Source organism: Populus euphratica, unplaced genomic scaffold (assembly GCF_000495115.2).
Source record: "Populus euphratica unplaced genomic scaffold, PopEup_1.0 scaffold589.1, whole genome shotgun sequence".
Classification (NCBI taxonomy): domain Eukaryota; kingdom Viridiplantae; phylum Streptophyta; class Magnoliopsida; order Malpighiales; family Salicaceae; genus Populus; species Populus euphratica.
This window is the reverse complement of record NW_011500089.1, coordinates 322,109-349,603: the sequence shown is the minus strand read 5'-3', so window position 1 is coordinate 349,603 and position 27,495 is coordinate 322,109. Positions and strand designations below refer to the sequence as shown.

Sequence of the window (27,495 nt, the reverse complement as noted above, 5' to 3'; positions counted from 1 at the left end):
CTTATTATTTTTTATTTAATAAAAATTAAATATAAAATAATATAAGCTAATGGGTGGGTTTTTAATAATTATGGGCTGATTCAACAAGAATTTTACCTGGTCCATAAACTGGGTTCAAAGCTCCTCGGCCCATTTAGCACAATTCTGTGTTCAGGAGATGAATGGTGAAGTAATATATAAAGTGGGACTCTTGTTTTTGGGCTATCGTCTCTTTGGAAAACTGAAACACAACTAGGTCTGCAATTCTGTGTATGAAAACCCAGTCAGTCCTTTTGCTTTCAATAATGCATATTTGTTGAATATATTATAAACGTCCAGAAACAGGTTCTGACAAATTTAAAAATAAAAACAAACTTATTTTAATTTTACTCTATTGTTACTCTAAACTTAGTATATATAAAATAAAATAAAATAAGGATAAAATCATATTTTTATTATTAAAATAAAAGGATACAGTAAATATTAAAAAAATGTTATAAATATATTTTAAAAAAAGATAAATGATAATATCAAACATTGATTTTTCACATAATATAATTATTAAACTTCGAACTTACATCACAATATAAATTTCAGATTCATTATCAGTAACACATGAGCAACATCATAGCAATACTTTATCTGCACTGAGTTTTAAATATATTTATCATAAAAAAATTATACAAAATTCATAGTTTTATAAACTTTCAAGATATTATTTCGAATCAATAAAAATAAATAATAATTCATAATACTTATTAAAATATCAAAATCTAATCTTTAACTAAAATAGTGGAGCACTCTAGACCGAAAAAAAAGTCTTGAGGAAGCAAAGTAGGGTATAAGAATCAAAAACAAACACTCTCAACAAAGTTAATTTGCTAATAAAAACTAAGAACATGGAAATAATATTAAAAAGAAAAGTGAGTTTAACTAATTTAGTAGATGAATAACATTAATATACATATTAGATATTATAAATTTAAAATCATTTATATATAGACACACACACATACACACACTAAGTATATTTATATATGGTACTGGAATACATATCAGGTTAGATAAAAAATGAAACCCTAAGATTTCCATAACAAAGAATCATAGGATTATCTGCGCACAAGTTAATGTCACTCTCACCAATTAGGTATACAGATATGATGTGCACAAAAACTAATTGTTTTTTTTTTAGTATGGAATTTTTGACAAGTCAAATATTAAGACATAACATATATTCACATAATTATCAAAACAATTAAATATCATACTAAATAGAATTTAATTCAACATAATATGAATATATATATTTAAGAAACTGATGATGAATACTCTGAAATAAATCAACATATATAGATACTCAAGAACATTGTTCATACTTATCATATAATCAATATGCATAATTTATTTATATTATATGAATATTAAAGATTATCTTATTTATATAAAAAAACAAAAGTAAAAAACAAAGAGACATAGAACTAGAAATCATTGGTGATTGCAATAAGGAACGTCAGCAAAACTTATAATAAACACAAAAATGACTCATGGCAAATAATATAAAAGATTTCAACTCTAATAGAAAAGATCAAAACATAATTACAAAACTAGAACAAATCCATCTAATCAATCTCATACATTTTTCAAACTAATTAAATTAAAAAGAATTGATTAAACCCCACTCCTCAATCAACTGCCGCCACAAACCACTTGCTCAACTGATTTATACCAACCGGTCAACCAACACTTTCAAGTTAATTGACTGGCCGATTCAACTAGCAGGTTGATCGGAACTTCAGAATCTTTATATGTTATTCTTTCAAAGTTTTGCAGATTCTTAAAACAAAAAAAATCTAAATTTAATATCAAATGATTTTAAGCTAAACTAACACTTTAAAACATCAATTAAACCTCTTAAATCATTCATTATCAAATTAATAAATAAATCATAAAATATCAATATATTTCTTTAATCCATTAACTATTAAATCTCTAATAAAAAAAGAAAAAAAAAATATTTACTTGTTTTTTCAAACTCTTTTTAAAACTCAAAAGTTTAAGTTTAGAATTAGTATTTTTTAGAGAGAAGTCACGGCAAGGAAAGTAAAAGATAAGAAAACATAAAAAAAAAATCATTAGCAAATTTTTTCTTTGAATACATGAGTTAAATTGGATTCTTGAGTTATACTTGCATTAGATTGGATTTGGACATGATGAGCAAAATATATCTTAAAGCTTAGATATTGTTATTTTATTTTTTTAACAATCATGGAGTTTTATAAGATATTATAAGTGTCTAACTATTAATAAAATTATTGAATATGATTAAATTTACAAAAATGTCATCTAATATAGAAGGGTTAAGTTTAATTAAAAATTAAAAATGAGAATCTAAGTATCATTAACTAATAATATTGTTTTAAAAAATTATGAATTACTTGGTTTTCACCATAATTTTTTTTATTTTCCAACAAATTCATTATTTATTTGTTATTATAAGGGATGTCATTTTTTTCCAACGATTATATATGGTTATTGAAACTGTAATAGCCACATCGATGATCATTTTAAAAATTAGAATCTAATAAATAATCTACTTTTTATTATTGTTATGTCCTTAAGGGTTGTGGCATAATGGCAAAGGATTCAAGATTTGAACAGCAATAGGTTTCGAGTTTGAGTTATGGCATGCATCTCTTGTAAAAGTTTTGTAAAAGCTCAGGACATCTGAAATTTTACTCGCTCACTTGAACCTATAAATATGTTTTATGAAAATTGAAGTTTCCTCAAATCCAAAAAAAAATATTCTCAGCATTTAATCAATATAGGAATATAACTAGGGATAAAATTGTCTAAAAATTAATGATAAAATAATATATTTATATTTATATTTATATTTTTAGATGTTTTTGATATAATGATGTTTAAGATAAATTTTAAAAATTAAAAAATATATATTATTTTAATATATTTTTAATCTAAAAACACAGGCAAGGATACGATACAATACAGGATGAGATGATGTGATTGATTTGCAATTTGATAAGATTTTTTTTTTTCCTGCTGGTTGGAAATAAGATGAAACAAGATAAGAGAATGTCTAATTTAACCCTGCAGTGTATCTGCCGAGCATGTTATGATGGTACTCTCGTGTAATCTTTGCACGCTGAGACAAAGCGTGTAATTGGGTTGGGCCTTATACAAGTACTGATGCATGCATCTACGGACCAGCCCATCTAACCCACCGACAAATTAGTTTGCTGAAGCAACTTCGTTGCATGTCCATGAAGTCGTATCGTTGATATGGATGGGCTCTGTTTGGCAGTTAGTACTGTAATGATGATGCTTCATACTTGGAGTATACTTTGGAGCATGCACACGTGTCCTGGTCTGTCGTCTCTGGCTAGGTTGAAATTCTACAGCGATTCTATTCGCGTAACCGTGATATTTAGTCTATTGTATTTTGAAAATATTAAAAAACAAAAATTTTTTATTTTATTTTAATTTTTCATATTTTTAGATTATTTTTACTTTAATTTTTCATATTTTTAGATTATTTTAATTTATTTATATTAAAAATAACTTTTAAAAATAAAACAATATTATTTTTAATATATTTTAAAATAAAAAATATTTTTAAAAACAACCAAACATCTTAGTATTCCAACATCCTTTAACAAATTTTCAAGAAGTTTAGTACGTGCTGATGTTCTTTAAGGTACAGACATGTAATCAATGCGAAATGCAAGTGCAATTTACAGGGTGGCTTGTGCTAGCTAGGTTATTGACCGGTGCTTATCGACAGAAATGCTCTGTTTCTTGCTTGCACATGAAAATTCAAGCTCTAGGTGAGAGTTGCTAGAGTACCGTCGGTGAATACGAAATTTATTATTTTTAAAGTATTAATTCACCCCGTGTTGTATTTATTATAGAGTTAAGATAATATATTTTTAAAATATAGCAAAGTTTTAAACTTATAAACATAAATTTTTATAAGTTTATGAAGAAATTTTATTTTATTTCTTATAAATATAGATAAAGAATTTGTAAAAAAAATAAAGAGAGAAGAAGATTGGTTTTAATTAATTTCTGTTAATATCAAACTAGTATTTATAAAAAAAAAAATACTTTTTAAAGTTAATGTATTTATAAAATTTAAAAGCACATCTCTTCAGATTAACCAATATATCTATACAATTTTAAAAACAATTCTTTATTAAATTTTTTGGGCAATTTGATTGGGGATTTCATACATAATTATTAAATTGATTAATTCTAAAACTTTAATTAATTAACTTTAATTAATTAATTCCAAAAATAACAATAAAAATCATTTATATTATACAATGTTAAATGCCAAGTGTATCTCTCTATCCATTCAAATCTATTAATTTGATGTCCCTTATATTATAAAATATAACAAAACCTCTTATTTTTTTAATATAAAATAAAATTATATTTAACTAAGCTAAATTTTAACAACATCTGCTTAAATAATTTGATTACAAGGATGGGTCATGGTCTGTGTCAAATTCTGTCGGGGAACCATAGGCAATTAGCTGTCCTCCCCAGTATTGTTTATGACATTGAACTTGCTAATTATATGATCAATTGTGAATATGAATTCCGCAGAGATTCATATAAAATAAACCAAGTTTATAAGAGCATTCCATGCTCGTATCAATCCAAGTATTTGGTTAAGCTGACAGCTGAAAATTAACAGGAAGGTTCTATAGCAGAACAAGGCGCTGCTTCCCTTCTGTCGTTTCTTTAGACCACATGATGTCAATTATTGGTATTCCAAATGCATAATAATGAAGTTCATGTCTTATGGAACAATCGTCGTCACGTACAATTGTGTTGCTGTAGCTACTCCAGTGAAGTCCGAGCTCGAGCCTCGAGGTTTTTCAAACCTTTGGATAAGCCAAAAGATAAAGAAAATCTAGGCACGGGTTATGTATTAATACGATTTTGTTTGAGCAATAATTTAGGTCACTGCTTGCATGAAGACAGTCTTAGCACTGCGGGATCCACGTTTAAAATCTTTGAACATTGTTAGTGAAAAGAAAGACAGTTGTAAATACAGTCAGGGCCTGAGTAGAATTCAAGGGACACTATCGAATCGGACAAGTCTAATTGGTAGAAGATGAAAGGGATCCATCACTGATGATTTTTATTGTTTTGTCTTAGCTTCTTCGGAATCTTCATTGCAGTTTCCAAAGGATGCTTGCCGGGGACGAGCAGAGAAAAGCTACTGTAGCCTAATTTGGGTATGGTAGGAACTTGGATTTAATTTCCAATCGTTCATGATGTCCTTGTTTTTTTTTTTTTTTGTTAATTCAACCAGTGGCCAATTTTCTGTCTCGCTCATGGAATCAAACCTGCAATTTTCTGTCTCCACTTTAGTAATGCTAAATTGCAAAGCTGAAGAACTGAGAATTTAAAAGGAAGGAATATTTTATTAAGCGTTTTTTCTCTGAGTTTTCTTTTTTATACACTATGCTGCACTTCCCTTATTCTTTTGATTATAAATCTATTTATAAGGAATTAAACTAAATAAAGAAAAATCTAATCTAATAAGAAAAAGTAATTATGTCAACTTTTACCGGTAGACAATTACTCTGTTTTTTTTTAAAAACAAAAAATCTAGCTTTTGCACCCTTGACGCCAATTATATAATTAATGATTAGGCAACTGAAGCATGTGATGGTAGCAAACACAGCTTCCTTCCAATCCTCGCGACAAGATTCTTGAGATGCTGCTTGAATTATATCCGTACCATGAATTTCTGTTCCTGATATGCAGACACATTAAAGTGAAATTCTGACTTTTTAAATGGGGCATGAATTATTGTCATGATTTCGCTGTTGCTATTTGTGTTCTGTTCCAATAATGTATCAATTAGATCTTGGCATTGGCAACGAACAGCGATTCGCATTTGGTGGATGCCTTTGGCCTGCGGATTGCACAGTACTGGACTAGGGTTGTATTAGATTACGTAAAACTGAAACAGATTGCTGAAACATTTGTTTGCTCACTTGTAAAGTCATGCTACGTTTTCTTCTATGGTAATGATGATCATAGAAGTAATGTTTCCATCCATATGTTGATGAAGTGAGCTAGGCTTTTTGATTTTAAGACGTAAACTAAATTTAACCTGTGCTAGCATTAATTGTAGGTCTCAGAAAGACACCAGAATTTTCTGCAGCTTCCAATGGATAACCTTGCTATACAATACAGTGGACATTAATGCAATGATCAATCACATGTTTGCTTCAGGAATATTTCAGCTCTACCTTTACTGCGCAGCCACTGAACCAAATATCGCTGAAACAATGAAGGTGATCTAGCTCACAGTACAGAAGTAGGATCTACTTACGCACGATTTACATGAGTAGCTTAGTTCTGTTCTAATTGATTTTATTAACTCCCTAAGGCCCACAATACTAGTCCTGCTCCAATTCTATCACTATGGTTTGTTTAAATCACTGCACCAGATTCACTGTTCTTTGCAGCAGCAGCACTGCAAATTGGCACGCCAGGAGGTCAAGTTATTGATTCTTGCAAAAACCAGTGTAAATCTAGGACAAAATATACTCTCAATCTTGGCCTATAAAGGCAGAAATAGAATGTTGGTTAATTGCTCAAGTTGTCTAAGAGAAAACAAACCAAAAGGACCCTAATTCAATACTAACTCATACTGCTGCAGTAGTGAAAATTACAAATGATGATACCTAGCTTTAATTCCACTTCCAGAGGGAGTTAAAAGAGCCCGAGAGGCGAGTTTTCAGCGCACAAAAATATCTGGCTCCAGTGAAAAAACTGACACAAACCTGATGATTTCTAGTGAGGCTAAGAATGCAGATCTGGATGCAACATTATTCTATAAATATGCATGCATTTTTATACCCACTGGTTCACTCCAATGAGCAGTACCGACACCAGACACATTGCATATATAAAGCATAGCTAGCTCAAATCCAATTACCATAAAACATGAAGATTTTGGATTATGTTTGTGTTAATCTTTGTTCAATATTATTATGTTATTTTCATGAACATTATTAATTCATCAGCACACCCATTAATGCCAAGGATTTGAAAGGCCCTGATGCGGATGACGTTTTCAATACGTTCTTCAAGCAGTGGTTAGATGGAATGGAGTCATCAGGTTTCTGTATATGGTGAGGTGAATGGACTGGAATTATAAATTACGATGCCCATTATTGAGAATGGTCCAAGATGAAAAGTCTTCGGGGCTAGTCCTTCAAAATGCCATCATCCTAATCTAACGGGTGACAGGCCTTAGATTGAATATATTTTTTGTTTTCTTTCTTACCTTTCTATGGTTAGATGTTTGTCTTTTGTTTTTAGACCCCTGATTGCATTGGCATAGCTAGATTGTTAGCTAGCTTTTTCATGGTCGAGAAATAAGAAAAGTATATGGATTGAAAAGATGAAAGATATAAGGATTAAATGAAATTATAAGAAAAATCTTGAGAATAATTTCTACTTTTAGCCATCAAAGACCAAGATCAAGATGAGGCTTTCTTGTTAATTAAGTTTAATAATATGTGAATCACAATGAAAAGATCTCATTTAATATTACTTAAATTACGTTGACAATTACTTTTAAAAAAAATTATTAAAAAAATTATTTTTGATATTACTACATCAAAATGATTTTAAAAAATTAATTTTTAAAAATAAATTCAAGATTTTACAAAAACATTTTATAATTGCAAAAATAAAATATACGATTAAAGAGAAAATTACAAGAAGAATCATGAGAGTAATTATTACTTTTGGCCATCTAAGACTGAGCTTGCTTGTTTATTAAGTTTACTCTCTATAATATCATCATAAAAAGAGCTTATTTGATATTATGTTATCAGCTGTTTTTTAAAATACTTCTTAATTGAAAATGTTTAAAAATAATATTTTTTTTTTATTTTTTAAAATTTATTTTTGACATCAGCATATTAAAACGATCTAAAAATTTATCTAAAGAAAAAAAATTCAAGATTTTACAAAAACATTTTACAATCATGAAAAAAAAAGGATTAAAAGGGAAATTACAAGAAAAATCATGGGAGTAATTGCTACTTTTGGCCATCTAAAACTAGGCTTTCTTGTTGATTAAGTTTACTCTCTACAATATTATCATAAAAAGAGCCCATTTGATATTGTGCAAATAGTTACTTTTTAAAATATTTTTTAATTGAAAATATATCAAAATAATATTTTTTTTATTTTTTAAAATTTATTTTTGAAATCAATACATCAAAACCATCTAAAAATACTAAAAACATTATTTAAAGAAAAAAGTTCAAAATTTTACAAAAACATTTTACAACCGTAAAAATAAAGTATAAGGATTAAAGGGGAAATTACAAGAAAAATCATGACAGCAATGACTACTTCTGGCCATCTAAGACCGGGCTTTCTTGTTGATCAAGTTTACTCTCAACAGTATCACCATGAAAAGAATATGTTTTATATTATGCTAGTAGTTATTTTTTAAAGTGTTTTTTATTTTTAATATTACTTAAATTACGTTGACAATTACTTTTAAAAAAAATTATTTTTGATATTACTACATCAAAATAATTTTTAAAAATTAATTTTTAAAAATAAATTCAAGATTTTACAAAAACATTTTATAATTGCAAAAATAAAATATACGATTAAAGAGAAAATTACAAGAAGAATCATGAGAGTAATTATTACTTTTGGCCATTTAAGACTGAGCTTGCTTGTTTATTAAGTTTACTCTCTAGAGTATCATCATGAAAAGAATTTATTTGATATTATGCTACCAGCTGTTTTTTAAAATACTTTTTAATTGAAAATGTATAAAAATAATATTTATTTTTTTTATATTTTAAAATTTATTTCTAATATCAACACATCAAAATGATCTAAAAAATTATCTAAAGAGAAAAAATTCAAGATTTTACAAAAATATTTTACAATCATAAAAAAAATATATAAGGATTAAAAGGGAAATTACAAGAAAAATCATGGGAGTAATTGCTACTTTTGGCCATCTAAAACTAGGCTTTCTTGTTGATTAAGTTTAATCTCTACAATATCACCATGAAAAGAACTTGTTTGATATTTTGCTAGCATTTATTTTTTAAAGTGTTTTTTTATTTGTAAATGTATTGAAATAATTTTTTTTATTTTTTTAAAATTTATTTTTAACATAAGATATCAAAACAATCTAAAAATACTAAAAAATTAATTTAAAGAAAACTAATTCAAGATTTTACAAAAATGTTTTACAACCCCAAAAATAAAGTATAATGCTTAAAAGAGAAATTACAAGAAAAATCATGAGAGTAATTACTACTTTTAGTCATCTAAGGCTAGCCTTTCTTGTTGATTAAGTTTACTCTCTATAGTGTCACAATGAAAAGAGCTCATTTGATATTGTACTAACAGTTACTTTTTAAAATACTTTTTAATTAAAAATGTATCAAAATAATTTTTTTAAAAAAATATTTTTGACATAAACATATCAAAACAATCTAAAACTACTAAAAAAATTAATTTAAAGAAAAAATTCAAAATTTTACAAAAATATTTTACAACCATGTAAATAATGAATAAGGCTTAAATGGAAAATTACAGGAAAAATCATGAAAGTAATTGCTACTTTTGGCCATCTAAGACTCGATTTCCTTCTTGATTAAATTTACTTTCTACAGTATCACCATAAAAAGAGCCCATTTGATATTGTGCAAATAGTTACTTTTTAAAATACTTTTTAATTGAAAATATATCAAAATAATATTTTTTTTATTTTTTAAAATTTATTTTTGACATAAACATATCAAAACAATCTAAAAATACAAAAAAAAATAATTTAAATAAAACACGTTTCAAATTTTACAAAAATATCTTACAATCCTAAAAATAAAGTATAAGGATTAAAGGGGAAATTACAAGAAAAATTATGACAGCAATGGCTACTTCTGGCCATCTAAGACTTGGTTTTCTTGCTGATCAAGTTTATTCTCAACAGTATCACCATGAAAAGAATATGTTTCATATTGTGCTAGTAGTTATTTTTTAAAAGTTTTTTTTATTTGTAAATATATCAAAATAATTATTTTTATTTTTTAAAATTTATTTTTGACATAAACATATTAAAATAATCTAAAAATAAAAAAATTAATTTAAATAAAACACATTTCAAATTTTACAAAAATATCTTACAACCCTAAAAATAAAATATAAGGATTAAAAGGGAAATTACAAGAAGAATCATGAGAGTAATTGTTACTTTTGGCCATTTAAAACTAAGCTTGCTTGTTTGCTTGCTTGTTTATTAAGTTTACTCTCTACAGTATCATCATGAAAAGAGTTTATTTGATATTATGTTACCAGCTATATTTTAAAATACTTCTTAATTGAAAATGTATAAAAATAATATTTATTTATTTTTAATTTTTAAAATTTATTTTTGACATCAGCATATCAAAACGATCTAAAAAATTATCTAAAGAAAAAATATTCAAGATTTTACAAAAACATTTTACAATCATAAAAAAAATATATAAGGATTAAAAGGAAAATTACAAGAAAAATCATGGGAGTAATTACTACTTTTGGCCATCTAAAACTAGGATTTCTTGTTGATTAAGTTTACTCTCTACAATATCATCATGAAAAGAACCTGTTTGATATTGTACTAGCAGTTATTTTTTAAAGTGTTTTTTATTTGTAAATGTATCGAAATAATTTTTTTTTATTTTTTAAAAATTTATTTTTAACATAAGAGATCAAAACAATCTAAAAATTCTAAAAAAATTAATTTAAAGAAAACTAATTCAAGATTTTACAAAAAATGTTTTACAACCCCAAAAATAAAGTATAATGCTTAAAAGGGAAATTACAAGAAAAATCATGAGAGTAATTGCTACTTTTGGCCATCTAAGGCTAGCCTTTCTTGTTGATTAAGTTTACTTTCTATAGTGTCACAATGAAAAGAGCCATTTGATATTGTACTAACAGTTACTTTTTAAAATTTTTTTTCAGTAAAAATGTATTAAAATAATATTTTATAATTTTTAACTTTTTTTTACATTAGCACATCAAAAAAATCTAAAAATACTAAAAACATTATTGAAAAAAACAAATTCAAAATTTTACAAAAACATTTTACAACCATAAAAATAAAGTATAAGGATTAAAGGGGAAATTACAAGAAAAATCATGATAGTAATGGCTACTTTTGGCCATCTAATACCAGGCTTTCTTGTTGATCAAGTTTACTCTTTACAGTATCACCATGAAAAGAATATGTTTAATATTATGCTAATAGTTACTTTTTAAAGTATTTTTTGTTTGTAAATATATCAAAATAATTATTTTTATTTTTTAAAATTTATTTTTGATATAAGCATATCAAAACAATCTAAAAATATCAAAAAAAAATAATTTAATGAAAACACTTTCAAAATTTTACAAAAATGTCTTAGAACCATAAAAATAAAATATAAGGATTAAAGGGGAAATTACAAGAAAAATCATGAAAGTAATTGTTATTTTTTGCCATCTAAGACTAGGTTTTTTTTATTAATTAAATTTACTCTCTATAGTATCACCATGAAAAGAGCTCATTTGATATTATGCTAATAGTTACTTTTCAAAATATATTTTAATTGGAAATGTACAAAACTAATATTTTTTATATTTTTTAAAATTTATTTTTGACATCAGCGCATTAAAACGATATAAGAATACTAAAAAATTTATTTAAAGAAAACAAATTCAAAATTTTATAATCTCAAAAATAAAGTATAAAGATTAAAGGGGAAATTACAAGAAAAATTATGAGAGTAATTGCTACTTTTAGTCATCTAAGACTAAGCTTTCTTGTTGATTAAGTTTACTCTCTACAGTATCACAATGAAAAGAACATGTTTGATATTGTACTAGCAGTTACTTTTTAAAGTATTTTCTATTTGTAAATATATCAAAATAATTTTTGATTTTTTTTTTGACATAAACATATCAAAACAATCTAAAAATACTAAAAAAATTATTTAAAGAAAATAAATTCAAAATTTAACAAAAATATTTTACAACCATAAAAATAAAATATAAGGATTAAATGGGAAATTACAAGAAAAACCGAGAGAAATTGCTACTTTTAGCTTTATAAGACTAGGCTTTCTTGTTGATTAAGTTTATTCTCTATAGTATCACCATGAAAATAGCCCATTTGATATTGTGCTAACATTTGTTTTTAAAATACATTTTAATTGAAAATATATTAAAATAATATTTTTTATTTTTAAAATTTATTTTTTATATTAGAAATCAAAAAAATCTAAAATTACAAAAAAATTATTTAAAGAAAACAAGTTTAAAATTTTACAAAAAAAATTTACAATCATAAAAATAAAATATAAGGATTAAAGGAGAAATTACAAGAAAAATCATGAGAATAATTGCTACTTTTTGCCATCTAAGACTAGACTTTCTTGTTTATTAAGTTTATTCTCTACATATCACCATGAAAAGAACCTATTTAATATTGTGCTAGCAGTTACTTTTTAAAATGTTTTTTGTTTGTAAATGTATCAAAATAATTTTTTTTATTTTTTAAAATTTATTTTTGAAATAAGCTTATAAAAACAATATAAAAATACTAAAAAAAATAATTTAAAGAAAACAAATTCAAAATTTTACAAAAATATTTTCCAATCACAAAAATAAAGTAAAAGAATTAGAGGGAAAATAACAAGAAAAATCATGAGAGTAATTGCTATTTTTGGCCATCTAAAACCAAGCTTTCTTGTTGACTAAGTTTATTCTTTATAGTATCACCATGAAAAAAGTCTATTTGATACTATACTAGGCTGCCAGCAGTTACTTTTTAAAGTATTTTTTGTTTGTAAATATATTAAAAAAATATTTTTTTAAAAAATATTTTTGATATTAGTACATCAAAATGATTTAAAAATAATAAAAAAATTATTTAAAGAAAAAAATTTAAAATTTTATAATCACAAAAATAAAATATAAGGATTAAAGTGGAAATTACAAGAAAAATCATAAAAGTAATTATTACTTTTGGTCATATAAGACTATACTTTCTTGTTGATTAAGTTTACTATTTACAGTATCGCCATAAAAAGAACCTGTTTGATATTGTGCTAGAGTTTCTTTTAAAGTGTTTTTTATTTTTAAATATATTAAAATAATATTTTTTTTTAATTTTTTAAAATTTATTTTTAACATCAAAATAATTTAAAAATATATAAAAAAATTAATTTAAAAAAATAGATTCAAAATTTTACAACCACAAAAATAAAAGGACCCTTGAGTTAAATGTATTTTTTTATTTATTTTACGAATTAGAAATTATGTTAATTTTAATGTAAACGCTTTGTCTAAAACCCAGCTCTGAATAAACACACGCTTTGTGTACCCCAGAAGTATCTCGACTGTTCAATTTTCCAAGGCATATCACCAAAAAAAAAGAAAAAAAAAATTGCAATTTTTTCTTTAATATTCTTGGAGCGTGGAAAGCAAACACGTAACCGACGCGCTTGGGGTATCACTTTCTCATGAACTAAAATTGCTTAATAAAGTTCTGACCAACCAAATTCCCTTCCTATATATAATGCAAGAAGAGTGGTAGCGAGTTCTTTCAATATGGAAGATAGAGAAAATTACGTTTGACCATTACAACTCTCGCCCCCTCTTCCTTTCACAAAACTCACCGGCCACCACCACCAGAACAACCACAATCTAAACCACCACCAGCTAAGGTGGATACAAAGTTATCAGGCATAGAGAACATAAAGAGCCGCACAACCAATTGGCTCTTCTCAGGGACACGAAGGACACAGAAGCAACGTGTCAAGATCCTTCTGTCTCACAACAATTCTCGATTGTGAATTATTTCCTGACAAGCCTCGTTGATTTGAGCTCTACGATTCTAGTCCGCTTTGGCCATGGCGGACATCGTGAAAGAGATCTTGGCAAGGCCAATACAATTAGCAGACCAAGTCACAAAATCAGCAGATGAGGCACAATCTTTCAAACAAGATTGTCTAGAACTCAAAGCCAAAACAGAGAAGCTTGCTGGGCTTTTACGCCAAGCCGCTCGTGCCAGTAATGATCTTTACGAACGTCCAACGAGGAGAATCATCGATGACACCGAACAAGTCCTCGACAAGGCCCTCACTCTTGTTGTCAAATGCCGCGCCAGCGGGATTATGAAACGAATGTTCACTATCATCCCTGCTGCCGCATTTCGAAAAATATCGATGCAGCTAGAAAATTCAATAGGAGACGTGTCTTGGCTCTTACGAGTCTCAGCTCCCGCTAATGATCGCGACGATGAGTATTTAGGCTTGCCTCCTATTGCCGCCAATGAGCCAATTCTGTGTCTCATATGGGAACAAATTGCAATACTTTATACGGGGAGTTTAGAAGACAGATCGGATGCTGCAGCTTCATTGGTTTCCTTGGCTAGAGATAATGACAGGTACGGAAAGTTGATTATAGAGGAAGGTGGGGTTGCACCATTGTTAAAGTTGGCTAAAGATGGCAAAATGGAAGGTCAGGAAAATGCTGCCAGAGCTATTGGGTTATTGGGACGTGATCCGGAAAGCGTCGAACAGATTGTGAATGCTGGGGTTTGCACCGTGTTTGCCAAAATCCTCAAAGAAGGTCACATGAAAGTTCAGGTTGTGGTGGCTTGGGCTGTTTCTGAATTAGCTGCACATCATCCGAAATGCCAAGACCATTTTGCGCAAAACAACACAATTCGATTTCTCGTCAGTCATCTTGCGTTTGAGACTGTCCAAGAACACAGTAAGTACGCAATTGCAAGCAAAAATAAAATGTCTATTCATTCAGTTTTGATGGCTAGTAGTGATACTAGTCCTGATGAAGATGAACCCGCCCCAAAAATTCATCATCCAGTGGATAATAAAACTCCTATCCAGATGCACAGCGTGGTGGCCAATACCATGGCAATGAGAAGTCAGACTCTTAGCAATAACAAACCAACACAAACCCAAACCCAAACCCAAACCCAAAATTTCACAACAAATCACCCCAATACTAATCATCCGAACCATGCCAAAGGCAACCACAATATTCCGAAACAACAGCATCATCACCATGTGTCATTGGCCGGGACTAGTATCAAGGGTAGGGAATTTGAAGATCCTGCTACCAAAGCACAAATGAAGGCAATGGCAGCAAGAGCACTTTGGCAACTAGCAAGGGGAAATGTCGCCATATGCCGTACCATCACAGAGTCTAGAGCGCTTTTATGCTTTGCAGTTTTGTTAGAGAAAGGCCATGATGAAGTTCAATCCTATTCAGCAATGGCATTGATGGAGATAACAGCAGTGGCTGAACAAAATTCTGATTTGAGACGCTCCTCGTTCAAGCCCACATCCCCTGCTGCCAGGGCAGTTGTTGATCAATTACTAAAAGTGGTTGAGAAAGCAGTCTCAGACCTCCTCATACCATGCATCCAAGCTATTGGCAACTTGGCTAGGACATTTAGAGCAACAGAAACCAGGATGATTGGACCATTGGTGAAGCTATTAGACGAAAAGGAAACTGAGGTTACAATGGAGGCAGCAATTGCCCTGAACAAGTTCGCATCGCCAGAAAATTTCCTCTGCGTGAATCACTCCAAGGCTATTATTGCTGAAGGAGGTGCCAAACACCTAATTCAACTTGTTTACTTCGGTGAACAAATGGTTCAATCTCTCTCTTTGGTTCTCCTTTGCTACATTTCATTGCATTGCCCTGACAGTGAGGTTCTTGCGAACGAAGAGGTCCTTATTGTGCTAGAGTGGTCAACAAAGCAGGCTCATTTGTTACAAGAACCTGAAATCGAATCTTTGTTACCGGAAGCAAAGAGTAGATTGGAACTGTATCAATCAAGAGGTTCGAGAGGATTCTATTAACTCAATACCTTCATGCAGCGTGATGAAATTCTTCATCTTTTTCCTGTTTTTGTTCTTTTTCAGTGTACATAAATTAGCATTACTGTTATCATTAATGTCGTGGTAACTAATTGCTTAGGAAGGTAAAAAAAGCTTCTGGCATTCAATTTCAATTGTTAACCAACATCTTCTAGTTATCTCCTACCGAGTAGCCTATTTTTCATCTTGTTCTATGTATACTTGTGGACTGAGCCTTGTCTATAAGCTTCAAATTAAAAAGGAACCCCAGCCTGAGGTCACATATGACATAGCTCGGCATCGAATCATGTCACCATCATCGCTACTGCAATTATCAAGGACCACCACCACCGGTGCTCAGCATCCGCCGCTGCTATTGCGATGGTCCAACCATGTCTTGAACACATGCGGCCGTGATAGCTGCAATTCTGACTCGGCAACGTGTACTTCCTTTGTCGAGTAATTTGTTGCCAGTAAAGGCATCAGGTTTTCCTGTCCAATTTGAAAATAGGGTCCATGTGATTTGTGCATCATGCCAGGCTCAGATGATAACAAATATCACCAGTATTCGTCGGAATCACATATTGTTGTGGTAAGGCTGACATCTTAGCCACTGTCCTTGTTCTGGCTGAAAGAAACTAGTCTCCAATGTTAATGGCGTTTTCTGATGGCAAATCTCAAGATTAAACATAGAGGTAACTAATCATGAAGGGTTTATTACAAGCAAATTCAACGGTACGATGTGTCTATTTTGTTAAAAGTAGATAGTTAAAGTTTAATTTGATGATTAATAATATATTGTGACAATGACAATACCTACCTCAATACTCCATGAGATTTGAAGCTACTCAAAACTTTTTCCATTTTAATTAGTTGAATTAAATAATGGAGCTTGAGCTTGAAATGACCATCTTAATTGATAACACATAGAGTTGTTAGGTAATGAGTCTATGTTTAGAGGTCTCAAATCCTTGGCCTGGTCATGTCTTGAACTGAGTTTGTTCTTGCCATAGCCTCATTTGATGTTTTGCCCAGATATTGATTTTAGTTAATTGAATAAAGGAATTAATATGTGCTAGCTGTGCATGGTATTAGGCCATCACCAATGATAATTTTTCTATTTTCAACAGTCATTTTATCAAATGAATTGTTACATATTAATTTTATATCATTGCACTATATTACGGGTCGCATGAAACTTCAAACTAATAAAAAATATCAAGACCATAAGAAATTAAAAAACATTGTTATCAAACCTAAACCAACATGACAATCTTAAAATTTTATCAAAACTTTTTATCTAACTTGAACTTAAAATTAAATTATATAAAAATTATTTTGACATAACTTGATTGATTAGACCAATTCAAATATAACTCTCATAACCAACTAAAAAATCTAATGACAAAATATTGAGAAGCAAAAAAGATAAAATTAAAAGAAATAAAACGAGATGAAATGAAAAACAAATTGGGATGCAGGTTATCCCTTCACTGTTTATATGAATTTTAGTAGTAATTAGTTATTTGATCTACGCTATTGCAGGTCATTTTTTTGTTCTACAAAAGAATTCTATATGCTAATTTATTCAACACATATTTATACATAAAAAAAATATAAGTGTAAATTCAAAAACTTATCCATACATGTAATTAAATAAATCAAGAATTATATAAATTAAAAAAACATCAACAAGAATGAAAAAAAAATAAAAAAATAAACAAAAATATATATATAAAGATATTTCACTTTGCAGCACACGCCTTTAACTTGGTTGTGTTGAATGATTTTTTTACCAAAATTATTTTTTATTTAATCAAATGATAATAGAAACAAATACACATGAAAATAAAATAAAATAAAATGAAAGAAATGTTATGCAAAGTTACACATATTAAAAATATTATATGAAAATAAATATCTTTTATTTATATTAAACATAAGAAAAAAATTCATATATGAATTATAATAATCTCTTAAAAACTTAAATACAAAATAACTATAAAATAATCATTATTTAAAAAAGACTATAAATGATTGCCCTGATTTTTGAAAAAAAATCAATTGATATTTTGTTTGATTTTGTATATCATTATGGTGGTTAAAAAATCAAGGCAAAAGCTTCTTTGACCTAAAAATTTATTTTTAATCTATTTTTGACCTAAAAAACCCTAAAAAATAATATAAATTAACTTTTCTCATTAAATAAAACCATTTGACCCGAAGATTGATAGTTTTGATGGATGAAAACAGTGTCAACAATATCTTTCTCCTTCTATCACTAGAATCTAACAACTTTCTCTCTCATATCTCAAACTAGAGACTAAAAAAAATATGAATAAAGTTCTAAACCAAAATTAATTATTGCTAAAACTTCAAAAATAAAGAGAACTGGTTGTTATAATTAGTAGATAATAAGGATTAAGTTAAACATTTCACAAAGAAATTCTAAAACACCACCCATTTTTTTCCTGTATTTCATTTCAGTCCTTTATCTTTTAATTTTATCTTTTCTTAATAATTTTATCCAAATTAGAATCTACTTAGACACTTAAAGAGCAAAAATAATAAGGAATAAAAAAATCTCATGGGCACAATAAATCTACGGTGCCTATAAGTTTTAGTTTATAGTTCATTAGGAAACAATATTTCTGTCACACCTTTTAGGTTTTTTATTAAAGCCATCCAAGTGTTTTATTTTCCCAAAGCTATTGAATTTTTTTCCAAAGGTAAGTATTTTTTTTCCGGAGAAATAGTGAAAAATGTTCATGTGTTTTTTTGTTGTTTAGTTTTTTCATCTAAACTAACGGAATAATCGCATAACAGAAATTAAATGGAATAGTAGATTGTGGGCCTGAGAAGACCTGTCGGCCTACGTTAAGTATCTGTGCGGGACTCAATTCTCCTTGTTCAATATAACGATGAGTGATGAAAATGGGACAGACAGGAGCCTGAAAGCCTTCAAACAGTAAGCCCACGTAATTATTTAAAAAAAAAAATTCCTAAATCATCAACAACAACTCTCTTTGATTTAAAAGTATTTTCTATTTAACAATATATTAAAATAATTTTTTTAAAAAATAAATTTTAAATATAAGTATATCAACATGAACCAAAAATACCAATTAAATTAATTTTAAAAAAACTTTAATTTTAAAAAAATTCCGGTTGAAACGCCTCCTAAAAAAATCTCTCTGCCTATTGGCAATAATATTAAAAATAACCATCGGTCCTCTATGGGCCCGTTGATTTGGATACGTGGCCTCGCCTATTTTAGAAGTTAATAGAGTTTTATCATAGGCTGGGCCCAGGCATAACTTTTTATGGCCCATAAATCTCCCTGCTGACATAATTGCTCAAGATCAATGAAAGGCCTGACGTGGACAAAATTGATGCCTACCCTGGGGACCGCCTCCAGTATTGACATCACTGGAGATTTTATGGTTGCCATCGTAGTTGTTATTCAAATAATAATTTGAGAAAAAAAATATATTTGAGTTGTTGGATTATTGGTTTAAATCATCAATTAATTAATATTATTATTTTTATTAAAATAACATTTTATTCTCCATTTTATTAGTTTTAGACCGTCTATTAGATTTTGTTAAATCAGTGTTTTATTTGATTTATCTTAGAACTTGTCCTGAATAATATTTTAAATTTATAGTTTACATGAACCAAAAGTCATTTAATTTCCTTTTTGCGGTCTTATGCCAAAAATCAATCCTAAATTAAAGATTTTCAAGATCTTTTGAGATGACATCAAATAAATTTTCCAACAACTATTACTAGCATTTACATTGCTTTCCTACGACTTTATGACTTTTCCTTTTCATACACATGATCAAAGGGAGGAATTTTCAACGGAGACTAAAATGATGACAATTATAGTTATCACATCATCCAATTTCCGATAATTTAAGAGTCTAGTTAGTCAATTATTTATATTTAAAAATCTTATTATCTCTATAATGGTGTTTATAACTTTTGTGTTGTTTGAGAAGTGGGTGCAAACTATTAAATCATCAGACATTACTTTTAAAAATAATAATTAAAAGATTATGTTGATCTTGACATAATAAGGCAACGCGTGCCCTAAATATTCATTGGGATAGGTGTTGATAATTTTTTTTATTTTTTCTCTCCTTATAATTTTTTTTATTTTTCCTCTCCTTATCTTAATTACTGTATGAAACAATTTAAAAAATCAGACCAACTCCTGTAATTTATTTTTTATTCACATTTAATTTATATTTTTTTTACTATTTTTTTAAAATAAGCTATAAAATTATAAATATTTTTTAATTTCACCCCATTAATTTTTAATCTTTTAATTTAGTACTTATTCTTTTAGTTAGTATTTTTTATTTTAAATAAGTTATAAAAAAATAAAACTACAATTGTTTTTCAATTTCACCTTCTTTTATTTTTTTTTCTTTTAAATTTGATCATCATTCTTTCTATTGCTATCTTTTTTTTCTTTGAATTTTTTTTTCTGATTTTTATCCTTCAAAATTAACTTGGTTAGGGTGTGTTTGATATTGTAATAGCTGTTGTAGTTGTGGTTAGAAAAAATTATTTTATAAAAAGTGCTTTTTGTTGAAGTTGATTTGATATTTATGTATATCTGATTAAAACTGTGTTTGAAATTAAAGTTAAACAAAAAGTTGTATAAAGTGTTTGGTTAATAATATTTTTAAAATTCAGGTCATAAAATAATTTTAAAAAATATATATTAATATTGATAGTTTCTAATTTAAATAATATAGATTTAACTATTGTTATTACATCATGAAATAAATAATATTTTATATAAAATATATTTCATTGTTCCATTAAATTATCTACAATTCCATCACATATAAAATACATCCAACAAGGACCAAAACTTTTTTGATTTATTAAGCACGCAACAATATCAGGCAAAATATAATTAGGAATGAAATTGAAATTATGATCAAATTCTGCAGATGCTAAGTCATCAAGTGATATTTTTCTAATTTATGTAGTGTCATTAAATAATCTTAAACACTTGTTTTTTTAATAAAACACAATTAAAAATTAAAAATAATTTTTATTTTTTATTTCACTAGGTTGGACTCGGTTCAATGCATGTTAAGCTTTTGACTAGACTTGGTATGGGCTGAACTGGTTCGACCGGGACAGAACAACATGCTACAGTGTTCATGTAATTGCACTTTTCACTAAACAATGCAATTAGCATGAAAATTGTGCAAAAAGTAGGAATTACTTGCTGTTTTTTTCTTGCATTTCAAACACAAAAATATCGTGGGACACATGAACAGTAAATCTCATTTTTATTTGTACAAACGGCTTAAATCTACGGTTTAATTAAAATATAGCCGCAATCGTATAAACAAACGAGCTCTTAAACTTCTTAATTGAACACAATTCAAGAATTTAATCGGTTATAAGTTTTAGAGATTAGTCCAATTTTAGGAGGTTTGCCCTAGGTTGGCTTTTTCTTTTCTTTTTAAAAGCTAACGGTTTTTTACATTATTTTTTTTAAACATTTTTGCTTTATTATTCTTTATAGGTTGCCTTCAATAATATTAGTCTTGAATTTACGAGCAGAGTTATCAGTTTCTAAGGTTGATATGAGTTGATTTTTATGCTATTTATTCTTTTTTAAAATTAATTTATTTTAACTTTATCCTTCAATATTTAATTTTATTTGAAATTGGTCTCCTTGCCCATTTCTCTAGGCAATCCTCGTCATATGGTCATGGTTGTTGGGCTAGCAAGTTAACATGAGTTAACTAAGATCTTTTTTGTTAGTATAGAGTTAATCCTCAGTTCATAACTAAAGTCACCGGTTTCAAATGTTAACATAGATTAACCTTTTTTTGGCCTTTTTAAAATATAATTATTTCAATTTTAAAGAAAATTGGTCTTCTTACTTCTTCTTTTTATTTTTTCTATGGGGTTATCCAGATCATTTCTTTGTATAATTTTATCATCGATAAACTTTACTTTTCCTATCAAATCTTATCCTTGTTATTTTTATTGCTATCATTTTTCCTTTAACAACTTTTTTAAATTTATATTTTTTTCACGATTTTATTCTTTAAAATTAAATTAGTTAGAAAATAATTTTTTTAATTGAATCCAGTTTAAGGACTTCATGATTTTTCATGGTTGAGGTGCTTGTGGGTTAATCCTAGTTGACTTATATTATTTTTCATTGTGTTTTTAAATTAATTTTTTTTTATCATTCAACATTAAGATGTTCTGTATTTGAAGTTCATGATATTATTCAATTTTGTTTCGAACTTGGTCTTGGTATCATGACAGGGTTAGAGATTTTACATCTTAACTCAAATAGGCTTGGACCGAGTTTTTCATTTTTTTTAAAATTATATTTTTCTTGATTTTTTTCCTTCAATATTTTATTTACTAAACATTGAATTTTACCTTTCATTTTTTATTTTTATTTTTGTAGAGTTATTATTTTTTTTATTTGCTTTAATAGAAATTGTTCTTAAAACCATAGTTTTTAATCCCGGACTGGCCTGGCGAGTCGAATTGGGACCCGGTCGGTCCAGTGGCTAGACCGGTCTAGGTTTAGTAAAAAACCATTTGAGGTAACAACCCGGAAAAACCCGGTCAATCCGGCAGGTCGACTCATAACCCAGGTGACCCGGGCAAACCCGGATGAGACCTGTTCTTAAAACCATAGTTTTTAATCCCGGACCGGCCTGGCGAGTCGAATCGGGACCCGGTCGGCCCAGTGGCTAGACCAGTCTAGGTTTAGTAAAAAACCATTTGAGGCAACAACCCGGAAAAAACCGGTCAATCCGGCAGGTCAACTCATAACCTAGGTGACCCGGGCAAACCCGGATGAGACCCGATGTTTTGGAGTTGGGTCCACGATCTGAGTTTAGAGATCTTGAAGGTAGGCGTTAGTGATTTATGAAAAACTTCGAATCCATGTTGCATTCTCACTTTATTACTTTGGACTTTCTAGTTGAAGAAAGTGGCAACTCCACTCACTACTCATCAATAGGCGGAGGAAAGTAATAACAGTGGTGCTATTGTTCCCATTTGTTCCTTCTAACTAATGATTGTAACTTAAATGGGACCATACTCACAGTTTCAAGAGAGAGAGAAAAGCAACAGTGACCAAAGTCACAATTTCAAGAGAGTGAGAAAGGCAACAGGTAGTACCAGCACCATCAAGTCTTTAACATCTCTCTCTCTTTTTCTAGCTAATGTTTTGAGGCATGTAGAAACCAAATCGTGTTCATGAGGAGTCTAGGAGCAAGGACTGCGCTTCTGGGCTTTCAACAGATCGTGTTCATCCCTGCAAAAAACAAATGGTTCAAAAAAGAGAGATAGCTGGTTGCTTGTGATGAAGCCAGAGAGAGAAGATAAACTTTATGAGGAGATGACAATGAGATTAAATGCCCTTCCTTTACACAAAACAATCGACAACGTCATATTTATCCCTCTTCCATGTCCTGCCGATCCCAATCCACCCCTTCATTATTGCCTCCTTTTTCCATTTCTTATTTTTAACTACACAAATTCGCCCGGGGTTGACCCGGGTTAACCCATGAAACCCGAAATCCGATCTCTTGATCGGGTCACTTCTCGGGTCGAGTTTAAAAACTATGCTTAAAACTTGTTTTCTCATGTCTTTTTATATGAAATTATCTCGGTTTTATATTCATAGTGGCTAAGTTTGTGAGTTAACCCAAATTAACTAAGGAGGTTTTTTTGTTTTTTATGTTTTTTCTTAATTTTATTTTTATTATTGAGTTGTTTTATAATTCAAGTTGGCTCAGGATATTTTTTTATTTTTTTATATTTTTTGTTAATTTATTATAATTTTATTTTTTTAATAATATTATTTAAATTATCAATTAAAGCAATAACTTGGTTTCAAATTGTTTTCCTTAAAACTCCTTTTTTACATTGAAAATGTTTTTTGTTCGAACCGCAGTAGAGCGCTCATAAAAATCTATTAGATATATTAAAAAGAAATCCTCATTCATCGTAGAAATATCATGATAAAAAAAAATTCATTTATTACTGTAGCAGGTATTATAGTGATGAAAAATATATTTGGTATATTTATTATTTTATACTTGGACTATTTATCATAATTTTTTTTATCTTCATTCTCTTGTAATATTTTTTCTTTTTTTCTCTTTATATTTTTTTGGAAAAAAATATTAATTTTATTCTTTAAAGTTGGAATATTTATGACTCTACACTTAGTATATTCATACTATTTTTTTTATCTTCATTATTTTTTAAATTTTTTTGTAATTTTTTCTTTGCACTTTTTTTAAATACTATTCAAAAATAAAATAAATGTTATTTCAATGTAGCAAAAACAATATTACCCTTTTTTTACTACTTTAAAAATTAATTTTAGACCTTACATATCCTTATTAACATTTATGATTTTTATTTTATTTTATTATACATGAACATCAACTTTTTTATTTATAATTTTATTTTTTACTCAATGTTAAAAACTTTTTAATATAATCTACATATTTATTTTTTTGTATTATGAAAAAAATGATCTATCCTTTAATGAGACAGGTCAAATAGAAGCTTTAAAACACGGCTGAAATAGCAAGTAAACTATCTATACAAATTATTTAGATGTTAAAATCTCATGTTAAAATAAGCCTCAATTGTCCATCACATACTCACTAAGAATGCTAGATACTAATTAGTATATTTTGTTTTAAGTGATTGTCAAAAAAAAGTATATTAAACTATTATTATTATGATTATTTTGTTTTGACACTCAAGTTATTCTTGTACCACTTTTCACATATAAAAAAAAAGTATATTAAACTATTATTATGATTATTTTGTTTTGACACCCAAGTTATTCTTGTACCACTTTTCACATATCAAAAATAAATTTTTTTATTGTTGAATCTTAGACAGAGGATATACTAACAAAGTGAATTTTCCGTGCACCTAATATCATCCATAGATTTCATAAAACTCGATCAAGTATCGAAATATCTTATCCAATTGGATTGAATTCTACTGTAATTGATCACCACTTGACCAAAACCAAAATGCTTTCGACCACATGTAGGTCATTTTAAACCATGTTCCGAATGATATTTCATAAAATTTTATATTTTTTGGTTTAAATTATTTTTTTTATATTGTTAAATTATTTTAATGTGCAAATGTTAAAAATAATTTTAAAAAAAAACCTATCTTACTGTATTTTCAAGCAAAAAACACTTTGAAAAGCAATTAACCTATCTTACTGTATTTCCAAGCAAAAAACACTTTGAAAAGCAATTACTACTAGACTATCAAGCATTATCTTAATGTAAAGCAAATCCGTATCTTGATCTCTCAACTAAAAGCACAATAGAAAACACTAGCCCTTCAAATCATGGATCTTTTATCAAACTAGCACAATTTGATAAAAGATTTTAAGATATAGCACAACAAAGAAATGTATTTAGAAAATAGCACACTTTAACTCAACTGCTATAAGAAAACATGGTTTTATTTAACAAATGCTAATAGGAATAGTGTTTATAAACAATCACTATTATCGTTAGAGGTTAGATTAATATATTGATCGTGAATAAACGTTATATAATTGCTAACAACAATGAAGGTTATGTAAAGCAGCTTATTTTTTACCTAAACTCAACCCTAAATTTAACACAAAAAAAGTTTAAATCATAACAATTGAAGCTCAAACGATACCTTAAATTATTAAACCTCAAACCTATAATTGAAAATACAATATTTTAACATTAATTTTATTTATTAATTATAATCCCAAATTAATATGCATGTTTTTTAAATATTATTTTCATATATGTGCATTTTTTATGTTGTTAATTGATGATATGAAATTTTAAATAACTTGTTCACATGTTCAACAATTAATTAACAATTTTAAGTCATGCTTATATAAAATAAGTATGAAAATACATAATATATAAGACAACTTTAAAATCAATATGATAATTAGATGAAACAATATTACAAAAGCGATGACAATAAAAATAACTTTTAAGACACAACATAATAATACATTTGAATTTATGTCATCTCTGACGATGAGTGAATGAACCAGCTTTATCAATCACATGACTTCTATTTGTTTGTGTGGTCTCATCCTCTAAGACAATGCAATCTAAGATCAATGTCTTTTCTAATAGGTATAATATTGTTTCGAACTAAGAAGATGTATAATAATGAACAAGTCGAGATTATGAAAATTAGTCGCAACACATCAATTACCATATAACAATTGTTCATCACTTTTGTAAGTATTGTTAATCTATAAATAAAATGCAATGATTTTGTCGAACCCTATAATAAGTAACAATACTTACAATATTTTAAATCTGAACTACATGTGGATTATACTCCATCTCCTAGCATAGAGGAACCTGTATTTGTTTTGATGTAATGATTCAGCGTGTTATACTCAAGTACCAATCCATATATTCCTCCTCAGAAATTATAGCACGCATCTCTCTAAAAATAAAATTTCTTCATACAGCCCACATTGATATATATTGGAGATGGTGAATCATTCAATTATAATTTATGTGCCTACCCAAATAACTAATGAAATACAACTAATTGCTCATATCTATATCGAACAGCCTACCCAAATAACTAATGAAATGCAACTAATTGCTCATATCTATATCGAACAAGATGTGTTTTTTAAATCCAAATTATCACCTTACACGATCTGAGCAATATATCTCAACAAGCTCAAAAACTATAAGGGGGACAACTAGTGTCCATAAGTTCATGGCCAATATGCATATAATATAAGCAGCTATCATATCATCTCCAGAATAAGGATTTTATATAACCTATTAAAACATCAATACTGCAATTATTTATAATCATTTACCAATAATATAAAATTTTTACATTAACAATGCAATTATTTTTCATCATTCATGAATTTCAATGCAAACAATATTTTATCATTATTTACAAAAATCAATGCAAAGCAATTATATCTCCATATTTATCAATATAAAAAAAAATTAAACATTAACACAAGCAGTTAAATCTCATCATTTACCAACATCAACACAAGTAATTTTTTCTGAAACACTTACCAACATCAATGCAAACAATTATTTCATTTATGTGTTGGTCTACAAAAAAATTAAATATTAAAGCAAGGAATATTTTCTTTAACATTTACCAACATCAACACAAACAATTATTTACCACCATTTATCAATATCTAAAAAATTAAACACCAACACAAGCAATTAATTCTCGTCATTTACCAACATCAACATAAGCAATTAATTTTCAACATTTGCCACCATCAATGCAAGCAATATTTTTTCATCAATTACCAACATCAACAGAGGCAATTATTTATGTCTCGTAATTCACCAACATACCTGATTTCACTGTTGTTTATCAACAGATTGTTTTAATAGAAGTTGTAGATCAACCTCCAAAACTTGTACAGACATAACATGTTTACACTTCTTTTATGGTCGACCGCAGTCTAAATGCTTCCATGACTATAGCTTTGTGTATTAAAAAAATACAG

General features: G+C 28.0%; 1 protein-coding gene across 1 annotated transcript; it reads left to right on the top strand.

Annotated features, from left to right (window-relative positions):
• The first annotated feature begins 13,634 nt into the window (after positions 1-13,634).
• Positions 13,635-16,115, top strand: LOC105109098 (uncharacterized). Its single transcript, XM_011003696.1, has one exon. The coding sequence runs from the start codon at positions 13,953-13,955 to the stop codon at positions 15,930-15,932; it is 1,980 nt and encodes a 659-aa protein (XP_011001998.1). The 5' UTR covers positions 13,635-13,952; the 3' UTR covers positions 15,933-16,115.
• The last annotated feature ends 11,380 nt before the right edge of the window (positions 16,116-27,495 follow it).